The 26,370-nt window shown below is 39.6% G+C and overlaps 1 protein-coding gene across 37 annotated transcripts in view; it reads left to right on the forward strand.

Annotated features, from left to right (window-relative positions):
- The window catches only part of RBFOX2 (RNA binding fox-1 homolog 2), a 274,726-nt gene that overhangs the window by 57,605 nt on the left and 190,751 nt on the right, over window positions 1–26,370 (forward strand). For 5 of the 37 annotated variants that reach the window (XM_082740290.1, XM_082740297.1, XM_082740325.1 and 2 more), the window contains exon 1: window positions 8,151–8,258. The exons of 25 other annotated variants lie outside the window; for them this stretch is intronic. In XM_082740290.1, coding sequence (XP_082596416.1) covers window positions 8,217–8,258 — 42 coding nt within the window. In that variant the 5' untranslated portion in view covers window positions 8,151–8,216. Of the gene's footprint in view, window positions 1–8,144; window positions 8,259–26,370 lie in introns of those variants that run through there. 7 more of the 37 variants (XM_082740294.1, XM_082740298.1, XM_082740310.1 and 4 more) reach the window with 4 other exon arrangements.

Below are 26,370 nucleotides of genomic sequence, written 5' to 3' on the forward strand. Positions count from 1 at the left end.
GGTCATCTTCTGAAGGAGGCTACCTTTCACCTAACGTACATTTACCTGAGTTTTCTTTAGTGTTTATCATGATCTGTAACTAGATACTTACTTGGTGTAATGTTTTTGTCCACAATTTGTCCACAGACTTCATGAGGGCGGGGACTGTGTCAGTTTTTCACACTGTTACACATGGTCCCTAGGCTATGGGACCGTAGTCAGTGTACACATTGTAAAAGTTGGTTGAATGAATGAATACCATGGGAAATTACGATTCTTGCTGAAGAGCTTAATTGTAGCGGGTCAAGCATTCCCCTGTTATTCTGGGTCAGATGACTGACTGAAAATTTTCTAGATAAAAGAATTTTAATGTCATAGACTTCTTTTCTTTTTATCTCATAAACAAAGTAGTAAACTATTTTAGCTTGAGGTCTCCCCTTAAGTTGTACTAATGGACTCTTGCATTATTTCAGAAAATATGCTTAAGGCTTAGAAACCCAACCTATGAAGCATCTGGTCTACTTTGACCTCTAAAATGAGCAGACTTGTTCTTTTCACTCCTGTTCTACATGTTTGGAAGAGTAGCATGATTCTATTTTGAGGCTTGTTACAAAATAGGAGAATAGAGAAAACTCGGTGACTCTGGTTTAAAAACTCTCTGCTCACTTGAACTGGTTTAATGACTATTCTTTTGTTTTACCGCTTCAACTTCTCATCTCAGAATTGATCTTCCTAAATTTACCTCTCATAAAAGGGTCATAATAATTTGATTCCTATCTCACTGAGACTCTTTCTTAAGCTTGGCTCTTCTTTTTTTTTAAAGATAACCTCTCTCTCCAAGACCAGGAAGAAAAAGGATAAGTAATTATGGGCAAGAAAATTGGAAAACATTTAAGGAAAAAATGTAGGGTTTTGTGGGTGTGTGAGAATATGTGTGTATACATACATATTTTTTCCCTTCTCTGCCCCACTCTTCTCAAGCTAGAGTGAGAATTTTTTTTCATTTCAGGAAGAATTGCATAATTTCCCGATCGAGCTGTTTCTTTTGGGTAGTTGAGCTGATGCTGACTTTGTAGTTGTTATCTTACTCAGATCTTAGGTATACTCTTCTGAAAATTGGTAAATGATATGCTTTTTAGATATGTGTATTGAAGAAGGAGTAGCAGTAATCATGTAATGCCTCTGGCCTGCTGTTCCTTATTGAAATAGAAATTTGCTTGGATAGCTCAGGTTGGCGGAGGATTAGTTATTGTTTTTGAGCTCTGATGTCAGAATCCTCACAGCTAATACCTGAATATCGTATCATTAGCCAAGGTTAATATTCACTTAGGACAGGGATCTTACATATCACGTTTATCTCTCTTGTAGCACAGGACAGTCTTGGCACAGAAGAAGTACTTAATGAATTTAAATTTAGTGTGATCTTGCTCAATTCATAGATTGTTTGATTTGGTTGGTGGAAGAAAACCTCATTTGTTTATATACACATACATGATATGCTGGGAATTTCAAAAATATACATTTTAGATGCTACATTATTAAGTTTCTAGAGGAGGTACAGTTGGGTGGCTCAGTCGTTAAGTGTCTGCTTTCAGCTCAGGTCATGGTTCCCGGGGTCCTGGGATTGTCGCCCACGTTGGACTCCCTGCTCAGCAGGAGGCCTGGTTCTCCCTCTCCCACTCTTCCTGCTAGCGTTCCCCCTTTCTGTCAAATAAATAAATAAATAATTTTTAAAAAAGATTTTATTTATTTATTTGGCAGAGAAAGCAGTGAGAGAGGGAACACAGACAGGGGGTGTGGGAGAGGAAGAAACAGGCTTCCTCCCAAGCAGGGAATGCGATGAGGGGCTCAATCCTCGGACCCTGGGACCATGACCTGAGCCGAAGGCAGATGCTTAATGACTGAGCCACCCAGGTGCCCCTAAATAAAAAGTCTTAAAAAAATTTTCTTTTCTAGAGGAAAACATATGAGAATATTTTCATGATACTTACTTCAACCAGGACATAAAGACTAACTATAAAGGAAAAAAAAAGATAGATTATCTACATTATATTAGAAATATGTATTCATTAAAAGACAGCATTAAGGAAGCAAAAAGGCAAACAAAACCATAGAGTTTAGGAAAAGATATTTGCAGTACAAATATCTGGCTGGTATCCAGAATATATAGATAACTCCTACAAATCAATATATAGAAGAAGTCCTATCAGTCTTAGAACCACCCAGTTAAAAAATAGGCAAAAGATTTGGATACTTAACAAAAGGTGATATCTAAATGCCCCAAAAGTAGTCCGCATCATTAATCAGAGTCAAGCAGATAGCCACAGTGAGATACTACTACGCCAACTCCAGAACAGCTAACATGGAAAAGGTGGACATCACCAAGGTTGTTCAGCATCGGGAACACTCACGCACTGCTAGTGGGAGTGTAAACTGGTACAAGTGTGGAAGACTAGCGTTTGGCAGTATGCCAAAGTGGGCCCAGTCGTCAGCAGTTCTATTCCTGTATATACCCAACAGACGTGTACTCCGGTGTACCAGAGGACATGGATAAGAATGTATCGAAGCCTTTGTAGTAGTAGCTCCAAGTGGTCAGTGATACAAATGCCTTTCAGTATTACTGAAATGTTTTTCAGTAAACGGTGATGCATTCATACAGTGGAGTACTCTGCAGTGATGGCAGTGGGTGGAACCATTGCTGTCTTCAACAAATGGAGCAGTTGCACAAATATGGGGACTGTAAGAAGCCAGCATGATAGAGTGTATGATGTGTGATTGATTCCATGTATATAAAGTTCAGAAACAGGCAGAGTGAATTTATGGTGTTAATTAGAGTCATTGTTGTAGGCTGATAAAAATGACTTTGGACATGTGTGAACTAGGCTTCTAGAGTGCTGATTGTGTTAGTGGGTTTTATTTATTTTTTTTTTTGCCTAGTTGCTGATTATGTGGGTGGGTTCACTTTGAGGAAATTCATTGTCCATTTCCCATTTCTTTGTGTATATATATAGTCACTTCAGTAAAAAGTTTGCTTAAAAATTAGATTCTGCTTTTGTGCAGTGATGGCTGTAGCGGATAGATAGCGTTTCCCCTTATGCATGTACTTACTTACCCTTCGCCTGTCAAAGCTGGCAGAGTGTGGGTGTGTCCATAAACTTGCACGTTTCTGTGTTCGGGGCATTGTATGGCACGAAGATGCTCCTTCTACTCATATAGGTTTCCTTGTCACTTATTCAACATACTAAGTTTTAAACATCAGTGGAAAAAGAAAATTGGTGAATAAACTGCTCCGATGAGTTTACAGACCAGTTCTCTGAGATGAAGGAGGAAACTTTGCCTCATAGGGCAGCAAATTTGGATTTTACTCTACAGACAGAAGAGCCTCTCCATTAAAGGTTCCCGACTACTAAAGGCTTCATTTTCAGACGGATACACCTCATTTGGACCTTTATTTTTTTAAATTGAGATATAGTTGTTATATAGCATTATATTAGCTTTAAGTAGACAACATAGTGATTGAATATCTGTGTATATTGTGAAGTAATCACCACAGTAAGTGCTTAACATCCATCACCATACAAAATTGTACATTTTTCTTTTTCACTTGTCATGAGAACTTTTAAGATCTACTCTCTTGGCAGGGTGCTGGCTGTCTCAATTGGTGGAATACAGGACTCTTGATCTTGGGGTCGTGACTTTAAGCCCCATGTTGGGCATAAAGTTTACTTAATAAGAAAAAATAAAAATAAAAAATAAACTTTGGGAAAAAAACCCATACTCTTAGCAAATTTCAAGTATCTAGTGTAGAATTCTTAAGTGTTGTCCTCATGGTGTACGTCTTCATGTCTTAATTAACCAGAAATTTTTGCCTTTTGACCACCTTCACCCATTTTGCCCACTTCCCATACCCCACTTCTGGTAACCACCAATCTGTTTTCTGTGTCTCTCAGTTTGCCTCTCCCTTGCCTCCCTTCCGGTTTCACATGTAAGTGAGATCATATGGTGTTTGTCTTTCTCTGTCTTATTTCACTTAGCCTAATGCCCTCAAGGTCCATTCATGTTGTTGAAAACAGCAGGATTTCCTTCTTTTTGTGGTTAAATAATATTCCATTGTATATATGCACATTTTCTTTATCTACTTATCTATCAATAGGTACTTAGATTGTTTCTTTGTCTTGGCTATTACAAGTGTGCTGCAGTGCAGTGAACATGGCGGTGCAGGTATTTTTTGAATCCATGTTTTTGTTTTTTTTCAGATAAATACCCAGACGTAGAATTGCTGGATCATATGGTATTTCGATTTTCAATTTTTTGAGGAACCTCCATACTTTTTTCCATAGTGGCTGAATGAATTTCAATTCCTACCAGCTGTGCACTGGGGGTCCCTTTTCTCCGCGTGCTCGCTAGCACTTGTTCTTTCTTTTTGATACTAGCCTTTCTAGCAGCTGTGAGGTGATACCTCATTGTAGTTTTGTTACATTTCCCTGTGGACTAGTCATGTGGAGCACCTTTTCATGTACCTGTTGGCCATCTGTATGTCTTCTTTGGAAGAATGTCTGTCCACATCCTCTCCACGTTTTCTAATTGAATTGTTTGTTGTTTTGCTATTGAGTTGTAGGAGTTCTTTATATATTTTAGATATTAACCCCTTATCAGATGCATGACTTGCAGATATTTTCTCCTGTTCTGTAGGTTGCCTTTTCATTTTGTTGATGATTTTCTTTGCTATGCAGAAGTGTTTTATTGACTTTTATTTTTATCACGGAAGCTATAAAGAAAAAAACTCTCTGCATGGAAATCCCCTCCCCTGCAAAGGAAGTCTAACTCGAAGTAAGGCATTTTAGGAAAATCTCACCTGGATGAGGTAGAAAATCTAAAGATGTTGCCTTGCCTTCTCTCAGCTGGCCATATCTCTCAATTCCTAACCTGGCTTAAGCAAAATACTTGGAAGTTCTCCCAAGTCTGCTGTTTTGTCTTATGATCAGACTTTGTAAATCTTTGCTCTCCTGGAAGGCCCTCACCTGCTTCATTTACCTAATGAACTCCTGGAGCTCATTCTTAAGGACACATTCTAGAGTTAGCCATTTGCTCTTGTGTACTCTCTCTGTACCTAAATATACCTCGGCCACATCACATATTACACTGAACTCCGTGTCCTCCAGTTCCAGCCTTTGAAACTATGAACCGGCATGGGGTAGGTACACAGTAAATATTGAAAGAAAAGATGAACAATTGGGCATATTTTCTGAAAGACAGTATTTACTTTCTAAAGAATAAAAGCCAGTTATAATATTTGACATCAGTAGATAACGTGTTTAAAAATTTTTTTCAGAAGAAGTGTTGCTTTGCATTAGTTTCCTAAAACCAGGGGTGTATATTTACAATAGGGTGCATATTGTGGCAGTAGGCGAGAGTGATGCTAACTGGTTCACATGGGTACCAGACACATGACCTTGGCCTCTTTTAGCGTGTTTTTCTAATCAGCTGATTTAATTTTAGTGGAATCCCTGGAGAAATACTTTGAAATGCTCTGGTTCTATATGCAGAATTTAGAAATCATAAATCTAATGTATAGATCCTGACTGCATTAGGGTTTATGGATTAAAACCAGCAGCGATAGGACATTCTGACTAGACCATTATGAGAGTGGTGATTTTGTTCATCTCAAATATCATACAATTAAATTCCAGAATATGTTAACTGAAGTTTTGTCCTTTCATTTCAGCATGTAATTTCTCAAGCCAATTTTCATTTAAAAAGATCTGAGTAGAATCATTGCCATTTGTCCAGAAGTTTAGAATAATAGGATTAGAATAATAAATTAATAAGTATTGAGGGCTTGATTAGGGTTTAATACTTTCAGGAATATGTGAAAGTATAATTTTGATCTTAATATCAAGCAACATATTGATGATACATTTTATTGATGACCTAAGAAAACACAGATACAAAATGATTTTTAAATGTTCCTTCCTAGCCCCAACTGTCTATAAATAGGAGGCCAAGTAGAAAAAGCAGTGGTTTCGGAGTCCAGCAGATCTGGGTTAGAATCTTGGCTTTTTAAAAAATTAAAGACTGTGTTATATAACCTTGGTCACGCTGATATCTCTGGAACTTTTGTTTCCCTGTTTGCAAAGTGAGGTAGGAAGGTGTACCACTTGCGGTTGTTCGGTTTTATCCTGAGAATGGATGACAAGCCGTGGAGGGCCTCCCTGGGACATCGCGAGGGCACCAGTGCTCACATGAATGAAATGAGCAGGTGAATAGAGCGGTGTTTGCAGCGGCCCACTTAGCTGAGGCTGTTGTGGGTGGATTTCATAACGATCACTAGCATGAACCAAGCTCAGTCGTGGATTTGATGGGCATCTTGGACGCTGTGCTGTGTCTTCCCATTGTAGCAGAAGGTGACTGGTCTTCTTTTTGACTTTGAGTGTAAAAAGGTCTTTTAGAAGAGAGCTCTTCATAGCTGGTGGAACCATCTGACCTTGGGAAGGTGTATACAGCAAGGGTTTCACACACAGATGATTTGTTAGGAGTCCAGAAAAGTTGAGAGAGGAAAGCACGTATCTCAAGGATGGGCTACTCAGACTGAGTTCCTTCTCCCTCTCCTTCCCCTGGAATGTGAGTTTCAGTTTATTAGCAAATATTGCATCCTTTGCTGTTTTCCACAGCAGTTTTGTAAAGCCTGTTCTGGATGCCTCTCAGATAACTGGTAGGCATTTTGACTTTGCTAAATGTTCTAGATTGTTTAAATTCTGTTTCAGATAAATGACTGTTTCTCATTATACAGAATCATTTTCTTTGCTGTCTATTTTTTCACTGCAGAGTTGGTGCCCTGGAGCTGAGTCTTTGCCTTGCAAACCAAAAATATAGTTTTCCTGGGTGTGTCTTATTTTAATCCACTCCCTTTCATACTACAGTGCTCTGACCTGCTTGGAGCCTTTCCTACTTGGTTACAATTGATGCTTTGTCCTTCAGAGTCATACAGGACATAGGCACTGGGTTGATTCCGTGTGGAGCTCTCAAGTATGGTTCTGAGAAAAAAATTACTTTCCTAGAATAAGCAGTGGGGAGCTGAGCTGGAACATGAAGCCCTGGCTCCTGTTTAGTCATCATTTAGGGAGAGTGAGCAGCAAGTTCAAAATCAGAGTTAGAACTAGGCAGGGAACGAGTAGGGCTTGTTCCCCAGTTGAGTACCAGTCACAGATTGGCTGGTGTATGAGGTGAGTAAAGCTGGATTTTACCAGAAATAGACACTGTTGGGGGAACTGTCTGTGGTTCAAGAAATTACGCATATTTTGTGGCATATCTATGCTCATGAAAGGATCATTTTTTTTAGAAGTTCATGTTCTTCCTCTGGGGCTTATTAATTTCTGTTAATATCCACAGGAATTTGCTACTAATGATGTCAGCTTACTCTCTCTCTATTCAGTCCCTTTGGCCCAGGGACTTAAACTACTTTACATGAATTTTGTCAGTAATTCTTACAACATCCCTGTGTGGGAGCTGCTTTTAGATGAGGGATGTGAGAACTTGCTCCAGTTTCCATAGCAGGTCAGTCCCTGGAATAGCAGATGGGACCCAGGATTTGTGGTTCCAGGCTTAGTGTGTTTCCTCTGGTGGAGGAAATAATACCGAGCAAAGAGCAAGAGAATCCAGCTGTGAGAGCTGAGCGAGTTCTGCCTTTAGGCAGGGAGTTCCCAGTCCCTGGCTCCGGATCTCAGAAGTCCGATGCTCCGCACATGAAATGTCCCAACTGTTTTTTTTTTTTTTTGACGGGTGCATACTTTTATTTTTGTTCTCTTTTTCTGCCCTCTCTCCTGGGAGGAGAGTTGGGTGTATGAATTTTCTGTATACACCAGCCTTATATGTGGGTCAGTCGAGCTGTTTCGATGCTCAGCAGGTATTGCCATCGGGCTTTTGGGTTGAGGGCAAGGAGGTGAAGCAGCCACTCCAGGGCGGGGCTGAGGACGCGACATGCAGGAAGGACAAGGTTCTCTGTATTTTCTTAGTCATAGGACTCTGAATCCCAAGTAGCTAAATTTAGCTCAGGTTCCTGTTGAAAGCATCATTTTCTTTTGGGGCGGGTGGTGGGGGGAAAACGGAAAAACCTTTTTGTGTATCCTGCTCCATGAAGCCAATAGGGAAGCAGGAGGAGGTGAGGTTGCCATGGAGATGGTAGCTGTGTGCGAGGGGAGAGCAGCAGGGTTTAGAATTCCAGGAAGGAAGAGAGAGTGATGTCATCAGATTCCATGGACCAGCCCAGGAACCCCTGTGAGGTTGGTGGGGAGCTGGGTGTGCGTGGGGGGTGGTGGAGTGGGAGTTGGCACAGGGAAATGGTGACTTCAGTAAGGTGTGGGGAGTCCAGTTCAAGCAGAGAGGTTGGTTATATGGAATTGTGCTGATCTGCATTAATGCCTGCTTTTTAAAAATCCGTAAATCATTCTGAATTTGCAGAATATTTTCTTTGTTGAAAGAGGATGTGTTCGTTTACCGAAGGAGCTCATCTAGATGTAGAAATTATATCTTCCTATAGTCTAATTCCCTGTAATATTTGTGTGCGCCTTTCATTCCTTGTATGTGAGGATATTTGTGCACACAGTTTGGGTATGTAGTTGCCTTTGTAGGAGCCTTTTATGATGCTGCTGCAGCTAAATGCTTCGCTAATGCCTGATGATCGTATTTATTTTTCTGGGGTTGGGCGTGTATACAGAAAACTCACTGCTTATGTTAAAAAAAAAATCTGAAAGAGAATCAAAACAGTTGCTTTTGCAGCAGAAAGGAAAACTGCCTGCTCCAAGGCAGTCATTCTGAGCATATGCTGCGCGTTCATATTGCTAGTGAAGGGCAAATGTGTTTCTTTTGGAATGACAGAGGCTTTTTTTTTTTTTTTTTTTAAACAAATCTAACAGAATCTGTGCATCCAAATGAGTACTGCCCTTCAAAATAGTCTCTTTGGCTGTGGTGATACAGACATTGCGCAAAACATAAAGAATTCTCATCTGGAATCAGCTACAGAGATAAGAGATAAGGAAAACATTTTCAATACCTAACCCTGAATTTTTTTTTTTTTAATTTAAAAAAATACCTAGTTGATCTGAGGCTAGGTTTCTTTGGATTGGCTTTTCCTGATTTCGGTTGTCAGAAAATCAAATTGATGCGCAAAAGACAAGCCTTTATCCCCGTTAAAGATGTCTCAAGTCCTAGGTGGAGGTTCTGAAGGTATTTTCAGTTGCAGATAGAGAGCTCTTAGATCGTTTCGTTCAGCGGTGGCAGTGTTTTGAATGATGGCAGCATCTGAGGAATAAGAGCAAAACCTTCCGAGGGTGACATCTTCCGAGATGACCCATTTGGATTTATTTGTTCAAAGAGTGTCTGTTGACATTACCATTGGGTAATGTGGGAAACAGCATGATGTAGTGTGTGTAAGAGCACAGACTCTTTGGAATCAGATCGTCTCAGTCTTGAACAAACCCTCTTCTGCTACTCCCTGACTGACCTTGGACAAGTGACAAGTGATAGTCCCGGGCTGTGTGGGTTTCCTCATGTATAAGTAGGAATAATGGTGTTATAAGTTACCCATCTGATAATGTGGTGCTTAGGGGTAAATAGCTAATGTGTAAAGCACTTAGATGTTTGCTGTGTTCTCAGTGGATGCTTACTTTAGCTCCTGTCATTAATAGTTCTGCATTTCTTTGAGTTACAGGATTAGAGGTAGACGGTCCCATGCACTCCTGAATGTCCAGGAGCGGTGGAGGGTGGGGGGCAGTGATCTATAGTTTTTAAATAATTCCCAGATGAGTCTTCTGATGGTCAAACTGGTTTGGGGACCACTGAGCATAATCTGTTTTGAGATTGGTCCAAGCACCAGAGTCCTCTTCATTTCCTGGCAGCTGGGTAGAAATGCAGAATCTCTGGTGCCACCCCCTGCCCCAAACCCAAACCCACCAAATCAGAATCTGCATTTTTAACAAGATAACCCTATGGTGGCCTGTATGCATGTTAAAATGTAGGAAACACTGCTTTTCTTCTACCAACGGAGTAAGTGGGTGCTAACTACATGTTAGAGGTGAATTATCTTGCACTTATTCCCATCGGTGGAAGAGAAACAGTCCAGCTAAGCTGTTGTGTAGATGAGCATGCACTTTACCTCCCCTGCTGCTTGGCCCAGGGGTGAATGCTTTTCTGGGCTGAGTTACCGAATGGAAGAGCAGGATTATAATTGGGGCTCTAGCTCTACCATTTACTAGCTGTTTGGCCTTGGTCCAGTCATTTAACCCCTCTGCATTTCAGCCTCTTCACCTGGTGATGGAAGTAATCCTTAGACCATGAAATAATGTAATAAAGTATTTAGCACAATACAGTGCCTACATGCGTTCGTGCCTTCCCCCGCCCCTTCAACCTTCCAGTAATTATCTGTCTGGATGTAGTTCTGTCCCCTCAGAAGTGGCCACTAGTTATGACCCAATACCATCCTCTCTGTGTAGGTTCCGTGCCTCTTGCCCATCTCTGAGCCATGTCGAGCATCTCATTGTACTGCAGAAAACTGTACAGATCGTTTTCTTTGCTACTTTTTTCTATGAGGGGCCTTTTACATAATGTAGACTGCTATCCATGAGGGCTGGATGAACTGTAGGAATTGAGTAGTTGAGCTGGTATAGGAGTCAAGGTGTGAAGAGAGCTGAGAGAGGCAGCTCTTTTGTGAATTCTTAGTAGTTGACCATATGTTTAAAACAATCATGTTTGTGCTTTTAAAAAAAAAAAAGTTATAGAGGGTGTCTGTGTAGCTCAGTTGTTTAAGCGTCCCAACTCTTGATCTCTGCTCAGGTCCTGATCTCCGCTCAGGTCCTGATCTCCGCTCAAGTCTTGATCTCAGGGTCGTCAGTTCAAGCTGCACACCCAGCATGGAGTGTACTTAAAAAAAAAAAAAAAAGCATAGATAAAAGTCTTTTAACTCAGGTGGTTACATTTGAGGTCTTATTAGATCAGTTCCAAGCAAGAATTAACATGGCGATTATCAGATAATCATTGAATTGACAAGTAATGAGCATTATTTTTTTCTGATCAGGGAATTAATACAGTCAGAGGAAGTTCAGAGACTTGCCCTGGAGACTCCAGAAATAGATGTCAGAAAGCTTAAGTCGGAGGATCAGCAGTAGTGGCCAATAGGGCTTGGGAAGCAGGAGCAGGAGATAGGTCCATTTCACTCAGTCATCAAGATGTTAGGGGACTGAGGGATTTGGCAGAATCGTGAACTCAAAGCAGGTAATAAAAATTGTTATAGTAGCTGTCCTCTGTAAGGTAGATACACTCCTAGGCACTTCGTATACGTTATCCTTAATCTTAATGTCCCTGCAATGTATAGGCGCCATCCCTATATTCTACAGGATAGAAAGGTTGGGTAACTTGCCTCAGTCACTGCTAAGAAGCAGGCCACAGAGCTTCTTAGACAGTATGTTGAGTAGCAGTGTGAGTGATGAGACCGTTATAAAAGCTAAGTTGAAATAGCCAATATATACCAGTTAAATAAAGTTTATTTTGTTTATAGTGACCTTTTTGGTGAAGCTGTTAATTTAAATTAAGATTGTGATATTCAACATGTTTCCCGTCTTAGAGGGATTTTTTGAATGTTGCAGAATTATCCTTTTGGGATATATTTCCTTTATGCTCTGAGGCTAATTAAGAGCCATCTATTTAAAAGCCAAAGCTTGTGAAGTCTTCAGTTCATGGAAACACCAGTTTGAATTAAATATCACAACACAGACTAATTTGTTAGTGGTTATCAATTGGCATATTTAACCATAATAAGTATTTGCATAATCACATCTATTATTTCATTCTGATCCAAATGCAGATAATTATCAATGATTGCACAAAGCAAATTTCATATTCTTAGATAGATTTCTAATTAGTTGAAAGAACCCCAAACTTGGCATTGGAGGATCGGGTCCCGTGCCCCTTTTTGTTGTTTACTACCTGTGAGACCTTGTACATGTCACTTTACCTTGAGAAGTCTGACTTGAGTTTCCCTTATCAATCAAACAAAATTAATAGTCTCTATTTAGCAGGATTGTTTTGAGTAAGAGGATGTGTTTGATACAAGTTCTGCCTGTCACTGACTATAACCATGAGAAAGCCATTTAACACCTTCTCCTACTTTGGTTTTCTTATCTGTAAGGTCTGTCTGTGTGAGTGTGGGGCGAGGTGAGGAGAGCGCAGATAAGGGAGCTGGATTACAATTAGATGGTCTCTCTGGGCCCCACAACACCTGCCTGTGTTTCCAGGGTGGTGAAGTGTTATGTACAATAAGGCATTGGTTCTCATTCTCATTATTGTTCTTTAGCTTGATATCCTCTTAAGGACTAGGTACTGTACACATCACTTTGCGTGCATTACCTCAGTTAATCTTTGAAACAACCCTGTGAAGTGGTTGGTATGATTTAGAAGAGAAAGAATTTGAGGCTCAGAGATAAACTAACATTTCCTGATCATGGACCTTTAAGTGTCAGAGACATAGGTCAGTGTGATATCAACAACTGTACTTTCCTTTCTGTCCCTTAGTATGCATAGAACTATTTGTGACATGTCAAAGCTAGAAATTATTTGTGGACTTACTATGCCAGAAAAATTGCTTCTTAGGCCTATTATATAGTAATGAGGAATTCAACAAAAAAATTTTTTTTTTGCTAACTTGTGATGTATCTAGTATCATTGGGAGAATATACAAAGATGTGTAAGATGTAGTTGGAGAGTATATGATCTGTTTGGAAATAGGCACAGACATATACATAATACATTTAGAAGTTAGTCTGTGGCAGAATAAAGTCAGGTGATTCTCAGTAAAACGCTACAGTAAAATGCTGATTTAAGAAGAGAGTATTCAGTATGGGCTGGAGGTTGTTTTGCAAGCTTTTTTTTGACCATGACCCATGATAAGAGATTCATTTTATGTGACAACCTAGTATACAAATATTTGTATGTATACATTGAAGACAAATTTCATGAAATAATTCTTACCTTTACTCAATGTACTTGTTTTTTTTTTTTTTTTTTTAAAGATTTTATTTATTTATTTATTTGACAGAGAAAAATCACAAGTAGATGGAGAGGCAGGCAGAGAGAGAGAGGGAAGCAGGCTCCCTGCTGAGCAGAGAGCCCGATGCGGGACTCGATCCCAGGACCCTGAGATCATGACCTGAGCCGAAGGCAGCGGCTTAACCACTGAGCCACCCAGGCGCCCTTTGTTTTTTTTTTTTAAAGATTTTATTTGAGAGAGAGAAAGAGAGCAGAGAGGGAAAGTGAGAGGTAGAACCAGACTCCCTGCTGAGCAGAGAGTCTGATGCGGGACTCCATCCAAGGACCCTGAGATCATGACCTGAGCCGAAGGTAGACGCTTAATGACTGAGCCACCCAGTCGCCCCAGATTCTTCCTTTTTAAAAATTCTATTATAGTCTAGTCTAGTGATTCTTTAAAATATGGCCAGTGGAACCCTCAAGGTGCCGTTTTTTTTTTTTTTTTTTTTTAAGATTTTATTTGTTTATTTGACAGAGAGAGAGAGAGAAAACCAGAGAGCACAAGCAGGGGGAATGGCAGAGGGAGAGGGAGAAGTAGGCTCCTGGATGAGCAGGGAGCCCGATGCAGAGCTCGGTCCCAGGACCTTGGGATCATGACCTGAGCTGAAGGCAGGCACTTAACCAACTGAGCCACCTGGATGCCCCCTCAAAGGCACTTTTTAAAGAGGGACTTAAAGGTCAGAACTATTTTTGTAATTGCACTAAGATGATATTTGCCCTGATGTTGCATAAGCAGTGATGCTTAGAACTACTGACACCCTAGCAAGAATCAGAGCAGTGGAACAGATTGTACTCCTAGTCTTCTTTACCACCACACACTTGGAATTAAAGAAGGAAAAGCCAATTTCACTTAATGTTCTCTATGAAGCAGTAAAAATTATTACTGTTTTTAAATCTCCACCTTGAGTATGCATCTTTTTAGTATTCTATGTGACAAAGTGGGTAATACATGTAAGGCATTTTTGCATACCGAGTATGAGGGTTATCTCAAGGAGAAACATTTTTGTGATTGTTTGAGTTTCCAGCTAAACTAGCCACTTTTTTCATGGAATACCATTCTTGCTTAAAAATCAAATTGACTGGATATTGTTATTTAGACTTGGGTATCTGGCAGACATTTTATTAAAAATGAAGTAAGCCTGTTCAGAAGAAAATAATGACAATATTTGGTATCAATAATAAATGTTGAGCCTTCAAGGAAAATTCTGATTGAAATTAGATTTCAGAAAACTTCTATTCTGGACAGTGGGCTTGCCAGCTCTAATACTTAGACTTTGCCCATGATAGTGTGGTGATGTTAGTGAATGAATTTTTTTTGGCATTTTGTAATGGAATGTTTCAGCACTTAGGAGATCTTATAACTTAGTGAACCAGTATTTTATAAATGAAAAATGCATAATGTTAAATAATCATAATAAGTAAAAATCCATTCAAAATCTAAGACCAGTGGATTTTGATGTAACAGAGTATGAAGAAGACTATTAAAGTACTCATACTTTTTTTTTTTTTTTTTTTTTAAAGTAAGCTCCATGCCCAGTGTGGAGCCCAGCACAGGCCTTGAACCGAGATCAAGACCTGAGCTGAGATCAAGAGTCAGATGCCTAACTGACCGAGCCACCTGCACCTCCGTATTTCTACCTTTTCCAAATACATATCTATGGAAGGCCAGATTTTCTTCTTATAGTTCAGCCAAAATAGCACAATACCACAGATTGGGTACAGAAACAGATAGGACATTCTAGCCATCTTCTTTTAAGTTGGATGTGGAAGATGTTTGCAAAAATGTAAAACATGAAATCATTTTCACTAAAATTTTCTTTTTGTTTTATTGGATGTAGTTATATTTTTAGTGTAATGGTTTACTATTGTTTTAAAATGGATTGGCAAATATTTAAAAAATTACTCAGTTTTAGTTTTTAATAGGCAAATATCAGTACTTACAACCCACATAAACAAAAATTCTTTGGAAGCTTTCACAATTTTTAAGAAAGTAAAATGATCCGAAGACCAAAAAGTTTGAGAGTTGCCCCCCACCCTTTTTAATAATGATCGAGACGTCTTCAGTACATCATGAATGGTCTTGATCCACTGCTTGACAAAGTACTGAGCTAGAATCACAGCAGTTGCTTTGTGTAGGGAGGTAGGACTTCGCTAGATTTTACCTAAGTTGAATTGATGTGGGAGAACACCCTAAGATGTGAAGTAAATTGAGTAGAGCTTTTATCTGGAAATAGCTATTTGCTGTCATCCTGCAAACCCCATTCAAATTTTGTCTTCTGTGAGTTCCCCTTGTAATTTCTTCATGCCTTTCTCACTCTATTATCAACCATGTATACTTGTTCCCTCTGGGCCTCGTATTTATATTTTGTTGTATGATTCATGTTGTATTTATTTACATGCCCCTTTTTCTTACCAGACTAGGAGTTCTTTAAGAGAAGAATTAGTGGGACACCTGGGTGGCTCAGTTGGTTAAGCAGCTGCCTTCGGCTCAGGTCATAATCCCAGTGTCCTGGGATCGAGTCCCACATCGGGCTCCTTGCTCGGCAGGGAGCCTGCTTCTCCCTCTGCCTCTGCCTGCTATTCTGTCTGCCTGTGCTCTCTCTCCGCCCCCCCCTCTCTGATAAATAAATAAAATCTTTAAAAAAAAAAAAAGAGAAGAATTAGTAACCTTTCTGTTTCTACTGTAATACCAGACCCATGAACGACATTTAGTAAATGTTTGTTGAAAGAATAAATAAATGGTGAGGAATGACCAGGTGAGGCCAGATACATGGGTGTTTGGAGCTTGATCATGTAAGCATGGGAATGGTATGGGTGGCGTTTTATGAAATTAAGCCTGGCCCTGGTGAGAAAGTTGGGAAGAGGTGGATGGAGGCGGTTGGACCAGCCAAAATACTATTACTGTAATTTAGACTTGAGTCAGGTGACCCTGGGCTAGATTAAGGTGAATGCTTTTGTCGTAGCTAATGAAAGACACATATCCTGAGGAATATTTACAAAAATATAAACACAACAATACCCATGCTACCTAACATTTATTGCATACTTACAATATCCTGAATACTGTATTAAGGGCTCAGTGTGTATTATCTCATTTGATCTTAATAGCTTCTTGGAGAGGTACTGTTATTTCCTTTTTTGGTGGTTGTTGTTTCCATTTTTTGATGGTTAAAAATACTTGTTCATTGTTGAAAAATTAGAAAATGCAGATAGGCAGAAGAAAAATAATGTGTATGACTTATAAATCTGAACTCAGCACCAAAACATATAACCACTAAGCATTTTGGGATATATCCTTTCAGACTTTAAAAAAAAAAGGTATGTCTATGTGCTATATACATGCTTGTACATAAGGAAACCCTGGATAAAAGACTTTGTGCTGTTTCCTTATCGAAAGGATAGGCTGACCTAAATATGTAAATGTTTAGGGATGTTGATGAAATAGGCAGATGTCTCTAAAATGTTAATTTTGTTTATTCATCCATATCTAAAATAATATACGAAACTATATAAGTAGAAACATTTTGTCTTCTGTGGTTCTAACCACATTCTGCTGCATCTGTATCTGTATTGTTGCTTAGAACCATCTGAAGTCTTCAGACAATTTTCTAGGTCATATACTGAGATACAGCACTGTCTTATCTATTATAGCAGCAGATGACTTTATTTCAAGCTGTAAGTATCCATTCTGATGACATCAGGAAGGTTGGTTTTCTTTATTTATACCATATTGTATACTGCATTGCTTAAAAAGTTGTTTTTATTGAGAGGAAATTCACCGGAAATTAACCTTCTTAGAGTGAATAGTTTGGTGGTATTGATTGTATTCACAGTGTCGTGTAGCAACCACCCCGATTTCCAAACATTTTCATCACCCCTAGAAGAACCCTGTACCCAGTAAGAAGTCACCCTCCATTTTCCCTTCTTCTCAGCTCCTGACAGCCCCCAGTCTACTTTCTGCCTCCATGAATTTACCTGTTCTGCACATTTCATATAAATGGAATCATACAATCTGTGACTTCTGTATCTGGCTCCTTTCACTTAGCATCATGTTTTCAAGGTTCATCTGTATTGTAGCACGTACCAGTACTTTGTTTCTTTTTATAGCTGGATCCTCTTCCTTTGTATGAATATACCACAATTTATCTGTTCCTTAGTGGGTGAACATTTGTTTCCACCTTTTAGCTGTTGTGCATAGTGCCGTGATGAACCTGTGTGTACAAGTATTTGAGTATCTGTTTTTGGTTCTTTTGGGAATATACCTAGGAGTGGAATTGCTGGGCCATATGGTAACTCTATATTTAACATTTTGAGGAACCACCAAACTGTTTTCTACAGCAGCAGCTGCACCATTTTATATTCCTACCAGCAGCGTACAAGGGTTTGTCAATTTATTTTTAATGAGGAACACAATAAGATGGGGAAAGGAAAGAGAAAATATGTGTGGCCTTTGAGTTTATTAGAGCTTTGTATCTCAGATTTTGCCTGATGGACTTATTAAATATTTAGCATCACTTCAGCACTAAGAAGGAAATTTAGCTTAGGGAAATGTATCTAATCTATTTTAAGTGGTAACAGACTAAGAAGTGAAGATCAGAGAAGTGAGAGAAGGGAAATTTAAATAGACTTGAAATTCCTTGAAGGCAGAGGACCTATTCATCTTTGTGTCCTCTGCACTTAATAAAATGTTTGGCATGTCACAGGTGGTGTAGGGGGTCTCCAAGATGGTCCTAGGTCCAGTGATTCACTAGGATGTACAGAACTCAACATAGAGTTAATAAACATGGCTCATAGTCATGATCATGGCTGTGAATTATAACAGTGAAAGGCTATAAAGCAGATTCAGCAGTGGGAAAGAGTGCATTGGGGTGAAGAAGAAATCAGGCTCAAGCTTCCAAGAGTTCTCTCCCAGTAGAGTTGCACAAGATGTGCTTGTTTTCTTCGGCGGCAAATTGTGACAATGTTGTCTGCCAGGGAAGCTCATTAGAGACATAGTGCTGAGATTTTTCTTTTTGGAAGGGTAAGTGGGGACGGTTGTTCAAAGAGGGACCTCTACTTACTGTACATCCCAAATCCAGACTCTCGGAAGGCAGTGTTCAGTATAAACCATATTATTTGCACAGTTTCGGCACGGTGGACCACTCTTTTTATCAGTTCTCCTGGTACCCTCCCAAAAGGAAATATAAGTGTTCAGACACCAACTGAGGCCAACCTCGCAAGCTGCCCTTTCTAAGGATGGCAGTCAAGGCTTCTATATTCTTTTCCTGTGGATAGATGTTTTAACTCCTTAAAAAGTGTTGCTGCGTTCTGTAAAGAAAATCAAATGCCAAGGTAGAAAACCAGCAGGGACTTTAGTGTCCGCCAGACCTGGGTTTTGTGTTATTGTAGGCAAATTGCATAGTTTTCTGAGCCAAACTTTCTTACTATAGAAAGATGTATCATAGAGTTTAATGAAAATACCAAGTGATCATGTATAGCAAACACTATAACTACACGTAATGTGTGTCCTGTGTATAGCATGTGGCTGTTGACATTTTGTTTCAGCTCACGAGTATTAAGAAGTAAAGAGGGCTCAAAAGAATAGCAGATGTAATATAATAGCAGGTATAATATAATGTAATAATGTGATAAAATATCATCAATAGAATTAATATATAATGGCAATTACCCCCCGGACTGAGATAAGGCATGCAAAGACAGAGCTGTCCTTCTGTCCCCTGTTCCCTGCACCAGGGGCTGAGATCTAGACTTTGCTGGGGAGGGCATGGCTGTGTATCTGAGTTCCTGTGATGCCAGACCTGCAGAACTTGTTGGAAATCTGCCTTTTAAAAAATTGCCAGAAATCTACCTTGAAGGGTACAGGTTTTCTCTGCCATCGGAAAGTAGAGCATTCCTATGAAACGCTTTGTAAACCTACATGGAGTAAAGTGAAGAAATGATTCCCATAAATATAGATGGAAAAAAAATGTGAGCATTTGTGGACCCCCAAAATAACTTCCTTTGGTGTTCTTGACACTTTCGGACACATCTTGCTAGCTGATGCACAGAACAGAGATAAACCTCGGCTGCTCCTGCATGCAGTTCAGAGATGGGTGGCTCGATGCTGTGATGCTGAGCGTGGTTTCTTGGGAAGGAGCGTGGTGGCGCCTCAGCGGCTACTGGCGCTCAGTGCTGCCCTGTCATAGCTCGCTTACAAACGGTCACTGAGCACTTTGCACTCTGTGCCTTTTTTTGTGGAAGTGAAAATCATCTTTGGATTTCTTTCTGTTAGCAAAATCCCAGGTACGAATGTGGGTTTTTCTTTAAAGAGCTGTAAGACAAATTTTCAAAAAGGTGGGGGACACCTGTCCCGAGGAAAGCTGTTCATAAGAAGTTGTCTTACCAGACGTACCCTGCTGTAGCCCGATCCAAGTGGAGGGGGCAACTCCGGGACTGTGCTGGCAGCGGGTGCTGCCACTTGCTGTTGTGTGCTTCAGGAGCCGGCAAGGAGGAAAACCCCGTCTTGTAAGAAACTGCTGAGAGGGCACATTGGGACTTGGAAGCAAAACCCTTTCCCTGTAGAGTATTTCCTGAGCCCTCTGCGGACACAACTTGACATCATGTGTCAAAGGAAGAATACTTAAAAGGCCCAGATCCATTTTCACAGAGCAGGCAAAAAGGGTGAATGTAGAATTGCACAGCCACTAACGGGTCAACAGTATGTGCGTGGAATGCCTGTTTCATTCCAGATGCTTGGAAACCAGGAAGATGGCAAATAGAGATCTAAGGACCCTAAATAAAGTGAGCCACGTGCAGAACACCCCGAATTTGGACCCTTGCCTTATACCGTATACAAAAGTTAACTCAGAATGGATCTAAGACCTAAACAGAAAATCTAAAACTATAAAACCCTAAGAAGAAAACATACGGCGAAATCTTCACGACCTTGGATTTGGCAGTAGACTCTTGGGTGTGACTTCGTATAAACGTACGTATCTGTTTTAAAAAAACAGATAAATTGAACTTCATGAAAATAAAAAACTTTGGCGCATCAAAGGATGCATACCATCAACAGAATGGAAAAGTAGCCACAGATGGGAGAAAATATTTATAAATCCTACATGTAGTAAGGGATTGATATCTATCATATTTAAAGAACTCCTACAACTCAACAACAAAAAAACAGGTTCTAGGTTGTTTCATGGAAGGTGTTTTAGCACAAGTATTTCTGCTGCATAACTAATTGATTGTAAGACAATTTTGTGGTAAAAGGTTAAGAAACAAAAATAACCAGTTGACTATTTTGACAATTGTTGTTTTCAGCAAGTGGCCGACAGGTTTTATTTCTCTATTGACACAGTACTCCCATTTGTATATTATATAAATCTTAGCTCTCCTGTGGTCCATGTAGTGGTGCAGAGTTTTGAACCCCTTACTTCCCATAGAACTTTGTAATGTCTGTCAGCAAACATGTGACAGGATGCAAAGAACAACAGTGTAGAAGGCTTTCATATTCTAATACAGAGCCTACTTATAAACAGACACCCTCATATTTGGAAACTGATACCTCTTTTAATGAAGGAAGTAATTTTAGTGAAAAAAAAAGAGGAAAAGTGAGATGCCAAACAAGGAGACCAATCAGGAGGAAAAAAAACCAGTATAATGCTATGCATGAAAGACATGAAGACAAATGATTAGGTATAATCCACAAAATGAAATAAGCTATTTGAACGCTATTACTATGATTCTATACTATACATTTTAAATGCATTCAAGTATTTTGTATTTTCCAATAGTCTTTCTCATTTTATTATTCATTTTTCGTGTTTCATTATGTTCTTTTTGTTGAATGTCCCTCTTTTGTGGATTTCTCTTTTATGGCAAGATTGCTTCATGGCCACTTAGCTATGCAGTGAAAATGTTCGCAGAAAAAAAAAAATGCTTGTGGCAGAGTTGCTTATGGTGAAAATACCAGATGTGAAAGAAACAGCCTGATTAAAAAATTGGCAAAGGACTTGAATAGACATTTCTCCAAAGAGGATACACAAATGCCTAGTAAGCACTTGGAATGATGCTCAGCATCACTAATCATAGGGGCAGTGCTAATCAAGACAACAATGAAATAATAGTTCACACTCATTATAATGGCTATTGTAAAAAAACAAATAAAAACAAGAAAAGAAATGTTGGCGAGGATGTGGAGAAATCAGAATCCTTGTGTATTGCTGGAGGGAATGTAAAATGGTGCAGCTGTGGAGGAAAGGGGTATGCGATTCCTCAAAATGTTAAACATGGAATTACCAGTAATCCAGCTGTTCTACTTCTAGATGTATACCCGCAGAACTGAAGGCAGGGACTCCAGTAGATATTTGCACACCATGTTCCCAGTTGCATTATTCACAGTAGCCAAAAGGTGGAAGGAGACCAATGTACATGAACAAAACGAGGTCTGTCCATACAGTGGAATATTATTCAGCCTTAAAAAGAAGGAAATTCTGACTTAGACTACAGTGTGGATGACGAAAGGCTATGATTCCACTTAGGTGAGGTATCTGAAGTAGTCAGATTTATAGAGACAAAGTGGAATGGTGATTGCCAAGGGACAGAGGAAGGAGAGAATGGGGAGATAGTGACTATGGAATTTCAGTTGGAGAGGGTTGTTGGAGATAGATGTCGTGATGGTCACAACAGTGTGAATGTACTAAATGCTGAAGAACTGTACACTAAAAATGGTTGAAATGGTAAATTTTGTATTATTTGTATATAACCACAGTTTTTTAAAAAAGGAAAAAGTGGAAACTGCTGGAGAATATTTAGAGGATGATCTCAAACCTTAGTACCAGGAGGGGTAGATTGAAGTAGAATTTTATTTATTATTAATGTACTTCAAAATATAATTTGGTTATCATGATTGGATTTTAATTAAAAAAATAAGTAAGAACAGAATGGATTTTTTTTTTTTAAAGATTTTATTTATTTGACAGAGATCACAAGTGGTCAGAGAGGCAAGCAGAGAGAGAGAGAGGAGGAAGTAGGCTGCCTGCGGAGCAGAAAGCCCGATGTGGGACTCGATCCCAGGAACCTGAGATCATGACCTGAGCTGAAGGCAGAGGCTTAACCCACAGAGCCACCCAGGTGCCCCAAGAACAGAATGGATTTTTAAAGGAAATTTAAAAACTGGGAGTGTTAGCAGATCAGGAACTTGATCTAGCAGAGTGGCCTGCTTAGCTGTGTGAAGCAAATATATGTCGAGAAAGGCCAAGTCATTGTGGTTTCCTTAGCGTTGATCTCGCTAGTTTCTCTCATCAACTGTTGGAATGGATTCCCAACATGGCTAATGTTTACTCTAGTTTTTGAACACCTTCAGTGATGATGGATGGCCATTTCACACATATTTCTAAAGAACTGACTTTAAGCTAAGAAAAATTGAAGGTTAGTTATTTGGAAATGTGTGACTTTGTAGGAGTGAGTCCTGCAGATTGACCAGATTTCTCTCTCAAGTCATTTGCAACTGATAGGCATGGGGGAGTTCCCTACAACTTCACAGCATGTTAAATACTGTGCCAGATGAGCTGTACCAGAGTTATCGCCTTTAATCACCGCAACTTTCCGAGGTAGAGTTTGTCTATTACACATTTGAGAAAATTGAGGCTCAGAGAGATTACATGATTTGCCCAGAGTCACAGAGTTAGAAAGTGATATAGCCAGTGTTTGAATCTTCATCTCTCTCACTTGCAAAGCCCCTGCTTTCTGTATCGTATCATGAAAGGAGCTATTTGTATCTGCAGTTAGCAGAGTTGGAGGCATGAATTGCTTCCGTGATGTGGGAGACAAGAGTTCTCAGCTCTAGGTTCTCTTTTCTGTCTGCTTAATCGAAGTACTTAGGACAGAGCACTTCTCTTTGAGCCTCAGTTTCCTCACCTATAAAGAAAAGGGATTTGATTGGTTATCTTTTTGAAATCTGTCACTGTTAATTGAAAAGAAGAAATTTTAGTGTATTCCAAAGGTGGGCTTTGAGGACCCAGTCAATCACTGTCAGATTTTGACATGAAACATATTACTTATACTGGGGCTTTTTTTTTTTTTTTTTTTTTTTTTTAATTTTTAAATAAAGGGTGTTTGGGGTGGGAGGTGGTGAGTGTTGCAAAGTACTTTCATCAGTTGTATTGATCAGGACGTAGAATAAATTATATTTTATTTTATTGGTGCATGAAGGCTTAGTTTACCAGTTACCAGTAGGACTTCTGTTGAGATTATGTTGTTAGATGCTACCAGATTCATATCCCTTAGAAGTCTTCATCTTGTCTCTGGGTACCTTGAACTCTGTATGGCTTGGAAGCAGAATGATACCCTCTGGTTGCTTAGCAATCTCTCTTCCGGAGCCAAAGGTTCCTGTTGTTGGGATTGGGTTTTGCAGGCAGTAGCATATGGAATTTCGGTCCATCTTTAGTTCCTGTGGTGTTCCGTTCCATGTCCATGCTTGAAAAACAGTAACTTTGGCTGCAGAACAAGGTAGTGAAATATCTTGGGAAACTTGATTCACTTCTTTTTCCAGCCAGTGTGGTTTAAATCAATCTTTCCTTCCATCATTAAATGTGTTTAGGGTAATGTGAAGTTCATTTTCAACTGGGAGTAAGTTGGTGAAAAATCGGGGCTTGTTACCCTTGCCCAAGTTTTGTTTGTAGCAGACAGCTTCATTTCTGTTTCTTTCCTTTGCTTCTTTCTTACTCACCTCTCCCCAAATTGCCTGGTGGCAAGAATTTATTTTGTTCCATTCTCAGTATTTTCCTTTCCCTTTGATTTTGTGAAATGGGTTTGATTTTGTTAGACACAAAAAGAAGACAATGGGGTGGCTTTTTATTTTAATTTTTTTATGGCGTAGTGTAACTTCATTGTACATTCCTGGTGTTCTCCATCTGCTCCTAGACAGCTCTGTCAGTGATAGAAGCCAATAAGAAACATTCTGGTAACAAAGCTCTAGACAGTAGACCCCCCATCTGTTCAGCAGGTGAAACCAGGGGAGATTGGCAGAGGGTATCTTCCTTAGGCTCCTGTTAATGTTTTTTATGGGTCATCCCATTGCTCAGGAGTCCTGGCTAGAGCATTTTATCACGACTGTATTTCCATGGGAATGAATGTAGGGCGTTCTTGATTTTCTGCATTGGTAATTTCTCCTGACACTCCTTTAGCCGCATTTTAAAAATGCTCAAGGAAGCAGTCAGTGCCTTTTGCGTTTCCTCTCAGGTGCAGTATTGGGTACTTTTTGCAATGGGCAGATATTTGGCTAATCATTCAGAAATGGTATTGACTTTCAGAATCATTTAGGAAAACGGTTTTAGAAACCCTGCTGTCTTGTAAGCATTCATCAGTCACTGCGCTGAGCTGTGGTCCTCCAGTGAGTGCCCAACCCCGTTCGCACACATACTGTTGCACAGAGCTCCTGGAGGCCTCCGGAGCTTTGTTGTTGCCATTGTTTTAACTAGATGTTAGTTTCGGTACCGGTTACATTATCTTGTACTGACTGTAAGTTTGAGCTCCTCAAGGGCGAGTATACCAGCGCTGTGTTTGTCATAGGCGATTGTTCAGTCATTTTTATTGTTAGGGGAAGAATTCTTTTGCTTAAATGGATTTTTCAAACATAGGTGCACATGGGGGCCTCTCAGCTGCCCATGGAAGAATCCGAGTCAGGTGCTCATTTTCTTCCCTCTGCTTCTGCTGTTTGACCATGATGTCGGGAACCTTCTGTTACTCTTTCACAGGTCCACTAACCAGAAGCTTCTCAACAGTTTTAACTGCTCTCTGTAGTCACTAAGGATTCTTGGGGTTGGCGTTTTATTTCTTATATGTTCTTTTTATTCCTGAGCAGCCTCTGTGCCTAGGCAGAGTCAGTTTTGAACTCGTTCAGTCTTGCTAGGCCCAGAATTTTGCTTATTGGAGGTGTAGGCAGAGCTGCACAGGCCTTTTCTCTTGGAGTTTAACATGTCTGTTTTCCATCCCATCTGTTCCATTAGCTCGCCTTGTAATTCCATCTCTGCTTTAAATATCAGTTATAACTTCTGCACTGATCGAAAACTCAGATCTGCACATCTTAGATGGTCAGCCCCGTCTTGGGACCAGAGGAGAGTTCTCTGGGTGTTGTCACATAGCAGCAATAGTCCTGGGTGCAGAGTTGAGAGCGGAGTGTGAGGGCCGCGCAGCCACTGTCCTTAGCTCTTTGGCTTTGAGTAAATCACTTAATCTTTCTGAGATTCCATTTTGTTATCTGTAAAATGAGGGTTATAAAACCTATTTTCTGCATTGTGAGGCCTAAGTAAGATTAAATGAAGGTATTTTTGTAAGTTATAAAACGTTACAGAATACTGGTAATAGTGACTTTTTGGGTTCTTTATTAATAGGCCAAATAATATGTGAATTTTACATTTTGTAAAACAAACAATTCAGATAAAGCCTGACCTCTTGGCCTTCCACAGATCTTCTTCTCCCTAGAGGTAACCCCTATGTATTTATTACTCTGTGCATTTATTTACTTTTTTTTAATATGCATATAGAAATCTCTTTTTGTGTTATGATTTAAAGAAATATGCTGTTCTGCTATCATTTAATATGACATGAGATTGTAGAGATTTTACCTTTTTAAAAACTTGTTGAGGGCACTTGGGTGGCTCAGTGGGTTAAAGCCTCTGCCTTCAGCTCAGGTCATGATCCCGGGGTCCTGGGATGGAGTCGCGCATGGGGCTCTCTGCTCAGCAGGGAGCCTGCTTCTCGGTCTCTCTCTGCCTGCCTCTCTGCCTACTTGTGATCTCTGTCTGTCAAATAAATAAATAAAATCTTAAAAAAAAAAAAAAAAACTTGTTGAGATGAAATAGTAGCACGGTTTCTCATTATTAAGGGGGACTAAGGTTCTTTACCAGTTTTTCACTATTGCAAACAGCACTGCATTGAAAGTCTTTGCACATGCTTCTTGGAGCACATGTGCAAAATGGTTATCTAGAGTGGCTACAGAGAGCGAAGATGTGAAATTACAAGATGTGTGCACTTAGCATCTTAATGATTACTGTCAAATTGCTTTCCAAAGCAGTGGTCTCAATATACTTATATTCCGACTATTAGATGGGAAGGTGCCTATTTACTCTTCTTGCTAAATTGTGACATTTTCCTTTTCATTTTTGCCAGTCTTAAGAGTGAAAAATGATCTCTCAAATCCAAAAGAATGTTCATAGACAGTGTGGTTTGTGAGTGCAAAGAAAAAGCATAACTGGAAACAATTTAAAAATCCATTAAGAGAAAAATAAGAGGTGAATAAATTGTGACGTGGCCGTAAAATAGAATACTAAACAG

The sequence above is a fragment of the Mustela nivalis genome, assembly GCF_964662115.1.
Source record: "Mustela nivalis genome assembly, chromosome: 7".
Lineage (NCBI taxonomy): Eukaryota > Metazoa > Chordata > Mammalia > Carnivora > Mustelidae > Mustela > Mustela nivalis.